Below are 9,980 nucleotides of genomic sequence, written 5' to 3'. Positions count from 1 at the left end.
TAAACGCATACTCCTAGCACATAGGGTGGTCGTAATTTCCATAACTCATTTTGCATTCATCAGACTTACATGACATGAATTAAATAAATAAAAATTATGTGCACAATGATTCATTGCAGTGGATGGTAAAATTCATACATAGCAAATTAAATAACACACAAAACAATAATATAACTTTATCATAACATTAAGATATATAAATTATAAAATCTAGCCTTCAAATTATCAAGATAAATTAAATAATCATGGAGCTGAGCTTAACTACATCCCTGAAACAAATAAAACCAAAATTCTTCATTCCAAAAAAGTTGCAATCTCATCCTCCACATGCACAATACTTCTTGTATCCAGGAAAGAAAATGAATAATTACAAACTCCATGTATCTCAAACCTTCTCCAAACATCTCTTCCAAATGAATAAACTAAAACTAAAGGAGACATCACCTTCTTACTTTGAATCAAGAACACAATCTCTCCCATACTATTCGCAGTAAACTTCATGGAAGTAGCTTCTCCAATCACCTCCCTCTCCTCCAAGGGCAGAACCACTGTTTGCTTCTCAAACTCCATTGACCTCTCCAATCTCCATATATCTATACTATCGGGCCAGGGTGTGAGGACTCCATCTGCCCTTTGAGGGCTAAGAATGTTAATGAAAGCTAAGTGACCATTCAACTTCATCCATGCCCGCCACTCCTGATGGTGCTGCGGGGAGTAATATTCGAATGGGAATGGTATGGACTTGATAAAACGCTCCGTCGCAACATCTATTGTAACTATCTTTGGTTTAGTACTCAAGGAATGAAATAAATGTCTAAACGGCAGAGAGAATCCAGTCAAATGTTCTGCAATTGGTTCACGAATCAAATACATAATCCCATGAATGTGGACAGCAGCCGTGGTAATGTATCCCCGAATGGTAGAGTCTATCTCCCTCCATGACTTATCCACTCCCACAGTTAAAATCCACAACTGATTCAACATCCGCCTGAAATCATAATCATAGTACATGGCGGACTTGAAAACCTTGTACCTTTCCGAAACCAAGTCAAACCCCAAGGACGTATTAGACCAGACACAGGAGGTGATAGACAACGCCGAACGGCCTCCCGGCCGGCCAATCCTTGGCAGACAAATACGCCTTCCGGTACTAAGGTCGAAGACGGCGTCGTCTCTCGATTCGAGGCTGAGCAGACACATCTTGTCATCTGCGGAACTTACTAAACCTGGTACATCCAAACGTTGGGCAGTGTCGGCTTGGAGGTTGTTTCCATGGCTGTCTTCACGGTAACTCACGGAGTATAAATTTAATTCAGAGGGTGGTTTGGAAGGGAGAGAGACGAGGATTTTGAACGCGAAGCTTGGCTCAGGTATGAAGGAATAGAAGAATTTGGAGGTGCATCTGAATCGCACTGCGGATTTTGCAGGAAGACCAGTGAGAATTTTGAGAAGAATCTCTTGTGGAAGAGAGGTTATGGAAGTAGAAGAAGAAGAAGTTGAAGGGTTATTCATCTGTCTTTGAAGTTTGATCTTCTGCAAATTTAATCAAGAATGGAGATTTCAGGTTTTTGGGTCGACAATAGATTTTGATGTTTATATAGACTTACAGAAGTTGACACACAAAGTCGTAGTCCTAATCCTATTATAAATCTATCTTTTAGGTTTCTGTCTCACAAACAGAAGACAGAGTCGTGGTTCTAATCCTATTGGATGTTGTTGAATGTTTTTGATCTTCTGAAAATTCGATCAAGAATGCAAATTAGGGTTTTGTAAGTTAAAAGCGAACGATCGACAAGGATTTGCGTTGCGGATTCACCGGCGAGGCGGCGACGGTCGGTTGCTTCCGATCGGATTTCGAGTGGGCTACGGCGGAGACTCGGCGATGGATCTCAAACCCTAACACCTTAATACATAGATATCAATCTTGTTTGTATATATATCTAAATTTAATAAGTCTCAATCAAGGTTATATTGATTTATGTCTCTCTTTCTATATGCTAAAAAATTTGTACATTTTACTTTAAATGTTGTACACTTCAATGTTATTAGACAAAATTGTCCCTACTACATTTTTGTTATACAAAACTACCCTTACACCGTTATAACACCGTTAGTTTTTAACTGCATCATTATTATCATACACCCATATCTATCATATCATTATTATTAGAGCTCACTTGCCACATGAGCTACCACATTGGGTTAATCTCAATTCCTTTATAACTCCATTGAATTAAGATCTCCCAAGTTAAGTTATCAAAGATGACCTCGTTAGATTGACTTCTCAATTCTCATGGCTCAAGTCACTACAAAGTAGACCATTAGACCAATTAGTCCATTGCTTAGATTATCCTAAAATATCTAAAGTGAAAATAAAATTAAAAAAAAAATAATATTAATACCAAACGAAGATCCCAAAACATAGCCCACGTGTCTTTCGGAAGCATCACCAACCCCCTCGGCGAACTCTCCCTTTCCACCTGAAGTCTTGCAATCGGACAACAAATCAAGAAATCACAACAAATCAAACCCGCTCTGAGCAACCATGGCTGCTAAGCAGAGTTTCGCTTCTCTTTCCATATCGCCGCCGTCGCATTCTTCCTACGCGCTCACCCATTGCCCGATTTCCCGGAAACAAGTTTCTTTCTTTTTCAACTCCCGCTCTCCAAACGCCAGGCGCAGGCCCGTTTCGCTTCGTTCCCAAATGCCCGATTCCGATTCCGTCAAGGCCGGCCCGAATGGATCTGGGTCCAGAAGCCCCGCCTCGTTGAGTCATGATTGCAGCGGCGCCGGAGCTTCGTCTTCCCCTTCTAATGCCATTGATTTTCTCACGCTTTGCCATAGTCTAAAGGTATATATACCCTGGGAATTTTGTTCTTTCGGATAACATTTTTGCTCCTTTTTTTTGGGAATCATCTAGTTGGGCTTTGTAGGGTATGTGTATGAACTTAATTAAAATATTAATGGGTAGAAAGGCTGTGGAAATGGGAGGAGATTTGAGGGGATTTTATTCAGAGAACTTTAGCTTGTTAAAAGATATGAATTGACAGAAGGAATCAAGGTATAAGGAAGGTGGTGTTCAGATGAATGTGAAGCATAGGTTGATCATCTTGATTCTTGGTTGTTGAACAAGAAAAATCAGAAGTCTCTGTTGTGTGGCTAATCATCAGATGCTTGGCATTACTTATCATATGAAAAAAAAAAAGTAAAATAAAATTGATTTGACTAAAAGTGTTTTCAAATTTGTTTGCTTAGTGATGAGAAATGAATTTAACACAATTCGTCCCCTCGGTGCACTCCCATTTTGTAGACTACAAAACGGAAGGGATGGATAAATCATGGGATCAGAGGCCCCGAATCCATCGCTGATCACATGTATCGAATGGCCGTGATGGCTCTGATTGCTGGTGATCTTCCTGGAGTCAATAGGGAAAGGTTGGACTCTTCGACTTGATTATATTAATGAAGGTTCTGATCGTTTCTCTTTAAGCTTATAGCTTATGAATATGACAGTATGTTGGTACCCTATCAGTTGTGGCTAATGAAAGGAAAAGGGTAGGATTGGATTGAAGTGTTAGTCACCTTACATTTCTTAACTTTCATTTCAAGGGCAATAAAGTGTCAAAACATCAGAGTTATGCGTAATTGTATATGCAAAAGTATCAATGCTTTGCTCTAATGAAATGCTGTAAAATGAATAAGCATCAAATTCTTCAGTGCCCTCACTTTACTGTAAATGTTTTACCTAATACCTGTTTCAAACACGTTCATCCAGCTCCAAAATCTTTGGATGTTTACGGTATTATTATTGAACAAGAGCATCAAGAACAAAGTATTTACAAACTTGAAAGGCAGTTTCACCTTTCATATATCTTCGCTTTTCCAATTTTGCTGCTTATAGGGAAGAAGCCTATAGCTACATACTTGAATTTGCAGCTTTTTAAAATTTGAGTTAGATCGGTGTTCACACATCTTATATAGTATAGTGTGTACAGTTTTCAACATACTCATACATCTTGAGTATTGTGATGCTAATAGTTGGATATTACTGTTTTCTCATCTTGTAATGTCTATTTGGATGCATCTTTAAAATTGCGATAGTATTGCCAAGATGATGTGCACTTAAGAAAGTCCTTGGTGATTGTTGAATGAAAGAACTCATTTATATTTTCGAACTCAAAACTCCCATAAGTTAATAGTTTCCTTGTTAGTTTTCTCTTGATTAATTCTTGTATATTGATTGAAGTAATGGTAGTTGTTTTGTTTCTTAATTTATGTAACAGGTGTATTAAAATAGCCATTGTTCACGATATTGCAGAAGGTATTTCTTCTCCTTTCTCCAATATTTCAATTTTCTATGTTTAACAAGCATTAATATTGTTTGCAAAAAAAAAAAAAAAAAAAAAAAAANAAAAAAAAAAAAAAAAAAAAAAACAAGCATTAATATTATTCTATGATGTCTTGTCATGAAAATAAATGATCAAGGGTGCATTATAGAGACTTTTGGCAAAGCTGAGATCTGGAGATAAACTATTTATTCCATGTGGTCTTATAACAATATAGTTCTTACATATCGGATGATCATCTAGCCTAATCATGGCTTCATCCTTCATTATGCTTTACAGGATTTTCTAATAATTTCACCTTAAAATGGAAAATGTGTATATCTAACAAAAGTATATGCTTTCAAATTTTCCCTTTCTACAATAGTTTTTAATTTTTTACACAGTTTTGAGTTGATATCCATTTATAATTTCTATAGCAATTGTTGGAGATATTACTCCATCTGATGGCGTGCCTAAGGAAGAAAAAAGCAGAAGAGAGAAAGCTGCACTGAATGAAATGTGCGAAATTCTTGGTGGAGGAATGAGAGGTAACATAAATGGCTAAACCTTCTCTTTTCTCCACAGAGAATGACCAATAAACGTTATTTTCTGCTTATAAAGTTTTGCATCTCTCTGTATATTGTTTCCAGCTGAAGAGATCCAGGAACTTTGGGCAGAGTATGAAAACAATGCTTCCTTGGAGGCCAATCTTGTAAAAGATTTTGACAAGGTATGCAATCACTTTCATCATCTGCTCGTGTCAAGACTGTCTTACGCGAAGATTCACATATATTAGGGGCAATAAAAGATTGCATTTTATCATTTTCATCTTTAAATTGACCAAGTGTCATTAGTTTCCTATATTTGACCATTTTAATGGGCATCCTCCTCTTAACCCCCACCCAACAACAACAATGCGTTATCATTCCCGTCCTTCAGTTTCCCCTTAAGTAATTTTTTAATCTTCTGTATCTCTGTTTATATTTGTTTTGTCCCATTTTTTGGTGTGCAAAATTATAATAGGAGTTTGCTTGTTCTAGTTCATGTTTCATTGGCATTCTTGCATCAATGAAAATTTTAACACTTTCATACTTCTCCAGGTTGAATTGATTCTGCAGGCTCTGGAGTATGAAGCGGGTAATTCTCAACTTCAACAAACTAGCTTTAATTTTTCACTGTTGAACTAGGTTACCACTAAATTTTATTGCGTTGTTTGAACTATTGCTGTGCTTTAACAACATTTTATATACTCAAAATGTATCTTCTTGGGGGGCAACCCGTGGCTGAGTTGGTCGGACAGTTGCCTTGATAACCACAAGGTTCCAAGTTTGACTCCCTATGGGAGCTGTCTATTGGCCTTCTTGGTTTGAGTCGGTTAGCTATGGGCAAACTAGGCTTGTTGCCTGGTTTACCTCCTTGTGGTCCTTTGTTGGCTAGGATCACAAGGCGAGCTTCACCCAGAACGTACCTTTGGGTAGCGGCTACTGACACTTTGGAGGACATGTATCTATGTTGGACATGTGTCTTAAATTGACATGTCGTGGCATGATACATGTTTTGAACACACTTTAACGTAAAGATTTTCTGTTCCACTCTCCTACCGTCCAATTTATTTGTGACTTGTTCCCTATAAATTCTTAACTCAGTGGTGGGAAATTTTTTTAGGAAATCTTAAAATGCTGCTGTTTAAAGCAAAGATAAACAGTAAACAATTCTGTATTATCTTCGATTGTTATTTCAACATCTTGAGAAGAAAAGGGTACTGGAAAAATATTTCCTAAAAGACGCTTCTGCATTTATTCGATGTGCCCCACTATGCATTTCTATCTTGTGGAAGATGCCATGTAATCATATTAGTATTGTCATGGTCTCTAAAGTCCAATATGGCAATATCTCTTATGTTTATTGTTCAATCCGAACCGTTTATATTAATCTGTGCTCGTCTCTTAGTATTTATCCTGAAAGATAATGGCAGTTTGACTGTCCTTGTTCGCTTTGCTGACTTGACATTTACGTTCTTGTGTTAAAATGTCTTCACAGAACACGGGAAAGTACTCGACGAATTCTTCCTCTCGACTGCAGGTGATTGAGTCTTTTTTGATGCTCCGTGTTTGGCTGTTTGCAGTCATATGTGCTGTGAACGTGCTATAACTGGTTATTTACCTTATATTTGAATTGACATGCAGGAAAAATCCAAACTGAACTCGGGAAAAGCTGGGCAGCGGAGATCCATTCTAGGAGAAATGCGAGATTGGCCAAAAGGCAGAACTGATCCTTCCATGCCTCCATTGTTCATTCGAGTTCTGATCGGACCTCTACAATTCTTCTCACCGTACCATTGTATGGACAAAACCTTCCTTTCTTTCGGGTGTTGACTCCCATATGAACCACCCGATTCTTCTCTTTAACCTTTGACATGTTTGCTCGAGTAGAACAGTAAGAAAATATAACTCAAAATCTAATCAAAAAAGATATCAACATGATTAGCGACATCCTATACTTTCGTCTTGAAACACTACTAGAAAATTCATGATTTGCAACAACGGGAAGTTGCAATCGAACGAATGTAGAAGACTTTGATGTATGCTTTACTTAACATCAACTTAAATAGAATGGCAGGACCCTCAAAGTGCTTAGTGAAGTGTTCTGATTACATTTGTTCTTGCCAGCTTCTTGGTTGATCAAAAATAGTGCTGACTTTAAGGATATTTCATTGTTCTTTCTTCTATGTTTCAGTGTTTTGATTTTAGTATTTTGGCGTTTATTAGTGTTCATTTAATATTGTTTATGAATAGGTTTGTTTAGTGTTCATTATTAATAATGTTCACAAACATGATCGTTTAGTGCTTGTTTAAGATGGTTCATGGTAAGATTCAATTAAGTGATTTATTTTAATCTTTTAAATTTTAAGATACTATTTTAATTTAGCCTAATTTTGTATAGTCGTTATCTTGTTTGTTTGGTTATTGTTCGGGAACATAGACTATTTCTTGTTCACAAACAAATTATGATAATGAACGTGTTTATCTGTTTGTTTGTTTAGCGTTTGTGAATGTATAATGAACACGTTTGCTAGCATTAACGAACACTATAGAACGTTTAACAAATGAACACGAGGAGGATTTCAAAAGCTTAACAAACAAACACGAACAACCTTTGTTTGCTGGTGTTTGGTTCGTTAACAATTTTATTTGTAATAAATTCAATCCTGATGTTGTTAACAAGAATAAACTCGTGAACTCCATATGTTTCACTCATTTGACCCCTTTCTATTTCGAGGCAAAGAGTTTTTATTGATGTTTGTATCGTTAATGATAGATTTCAAATTGAAAAAAGAAAGCAGTTCATCAATTGCTTACATGGACATTGTTGACTTTCTAATTTTTAAAAGGAGTCTTCACCAACCTTTAAAGTCAATCACTTGGGCATCTTTATATTGTGCATGTGGAGTCTAATAGTTATTATAGTGATAAAATTGTAATTTATAGTTTTAAATTATTAGTCTTTTTTAGTAAGTCTTTTTTGAATAAGTCTATAAATTAAAATTGTCAAAACTATTTCGTAATTATTAAAGCTTTTGAATGAATTTTTGCTTGTATAGATGAAAGGGATCGAAGTGTATAGTAAGATGGAAAAAAAAAACACGCACACTTTGCAATGGGAACAACCAACCACATGTATCTTTCGAGTGAGGAATAATTACCAGTTGACTAGCCTTACAATTTTTATTTTATTTAAAAAAAAAAAAAAAAAAAAAAAAAAAAAAAAAAAAACCTCTTTCAAAAACTCCATCAATGAATATGCCCTACCAACTCTTGTTTTATTATCATTGATTTATTTATTTATTTTATAGATATGTATGTATGCGTAATGCGTGTGAATAATAGTGACGATATGATATTCACAACTTGTGCGGATCAGTGCATAATGTACACTCTGTCGCAGCACGTGTTTTGAGGCAGAGATGGTGCGTTTGGACGGACTTTACTATTATTATTATTATTATTATTATTATTATTATTATTATTATTATTATTCTAAAGTTGACAGGGCAGGCCAGGCCAAAGTGGTGAGTGCTGGCTGACATATATAGCCACCGACAACTTGTGCCTCATTTCCGATTCTTCACTATTCCTAAGTTTCTTGCATTACTTACCAATTTCATATTTCTTGTTTGGTACCATTTTGATATATTTCGTCACGACATGGACATAAATGTTTCCTTTCATGAAAACAAATTATTGCGTGCCTAAAACAAATATACATGTGAGAAAAACAACACTAAGAGCGGGGACCTGGATGAGGCCAGGGGAACAAGGGACCTGGATGAGACTACCCGAGAGCGGGGACCCGAGGCCCAAGTCCTGGGTCAGGGGCATGGCTTCCGCAGGCGGTCGGCCCAGGGTGATCGCCATTCCGCCTCGGAGCCTGTCTCTGGGGTTGAGACAACCGGGTTTGGCCCAACCCCGCGACCCACCATGCTAGCTTTGACCCAGTCTTGTGACTCACCACGGACTTAGCTAAATTAGTTGGATTCTTCTTCTTATATAAATAGCGTATGTCTTAATTTAGACAACTCATGTTCTCTTATCACAACCTTCTTATAATATTCTTACATTAATCCATTCACTATTACTGCAATTCTCCTCGTTTACCATTTTACTCTTTATATTTTATGTGAATTTAGTTGATCCATGCATAACCCAAGTCAAGTAGTTCAATCAAATATAATACAAATATAACTCATAATATTTATGAATATTAACCCCAAAAATATAAACTTTTAAAAATATTTGGATGCGTTGATATTGAATTGTTTGGAAATTGGAACTTTGGGTCATGAAAAATGTTTTGAAGTATTATATCATTCTTAAAACTCTCGCATAACTTAATAAATTAAAAAAGAAAAAAGGAAGTAAGAGATTTTCATGAATATGACAAACAATGAACTAAAAATCAAAAATTAAAATCTCTTGTTGTATTTACTTCGCATATCTAATTTCATTTTCTATATTTTGTAAAAACAATTTCATTATGTGCTTTCTATTTTTCAAATGTAAATACTACCTAGTAAACATATTCTTTGTTTTCATTTCTCTAAAAAAAAAAAAAAATAGACAACTTCTCAATCAATAAATACAATATATTTTCTAAAACGACATTGTATTCCCTTGAACCAAACAAAAGCTTATAGCATTTTAATATTTACATTTCCTATTATTATTATTATTATTATTATTATTAGTGTATACGAGGTAAACTCAATTCTTGTATAATAAGTGTACAAATTAAGCAAAAGAGATAAATCATATTAGAAAAATCTTGTATGATGAGTTCTATCTAGAGAGTTTGATATATTATTTGATATAATATGAAGTATGAAGCAAACGTTACAAAATGCTTAGGACCCATCTCTCTCTTCTAAGACAAGCATGGCAAAAAAGGTGAAACAATGGGGCCTAAACCCCATTATTGTCCTTAGTGAACAGAGAAAAGTGAAAAACAGAAGATAGAGAAAAAAAATCCAATTTAAAGATAATATACAAAAAAATTATTCCAATTAATAATAATAATAATAATAGTTATTATTATTATTATTATTATTATAATTACAACAAAAACAAATAGTTTTATTAATAACACCAATAATTCGGG

At 35.4% G+C, this 9,980-nt stretch overlaps 2 protein-coding genes across 2 annotated transcripts; one reads left to right on the top strand and one right to left on the bottom strand.

Moving 5' to 3' along the window:
* Positions 1 to 294: 294 nt before the first annotated feature.
* On the bottom strand, positions 295 to 1,512 carry LOC116024246 (putative F-box protein At5g62660). The gene has a single exon (XM_031265135.1). The coding sequence runs from the start codon at positions 1,510 to 1,512 to the stop codon at positions 295 to 297; it is 1,218 nt and encodes a 405-aa protein (XP_031120995.1).
* A 925-nt stretch (positions 1,513 to 2,437) lies between these two features.
* LOC116024588 (HD domain-containing protein 2) lies at positions 2,438 to 7,077 on the top strand. The gene is made up of 8 exons (XM_031265511.1): positions 2,438 to 2,851; positions 3,311 to 3,435; positions 4,284 to 4,321; positions 4,763 to 4,873; positions 4,976 to 5,055; positions 5,426 to 5,462; positions 6,366 to 6,407; positions 6,512 to 7,077. The coding sequence occupies exons 1-8, from the start codon at positions 2,546 to 2,548 to the stop codon at positions 6,595 to 6,597; spliced, it is 825 nt and encodes a 274-aa protein (XP_031121371.1). The 5' UTR covers positions 2,438 to 2,545; the 3' UTR covers positions 6,598 to 7,077.
* The last annotated feature ends 2,903 nt before the right edge of the window (positions 7,078 to 9,980 follow it).

The sequence above is a fragment of the Ipomoea triloba genome, chromosome 7, assembly GCF_003576645.1.
Source record: "Ipomoea triloba cultivar NCNSP0323 chromosome 7, ASM357664v1".
Lineage (NCBI taxonomy): Eukaryota > Viridiplantae > Streptophyta > Magnoliopsida > Solanales > Convolvulaceae > Ipomoea > Ipomoea triloba.
This window is presented reverse-complemented; position numbering and strand designations above follow the sequence as displayed.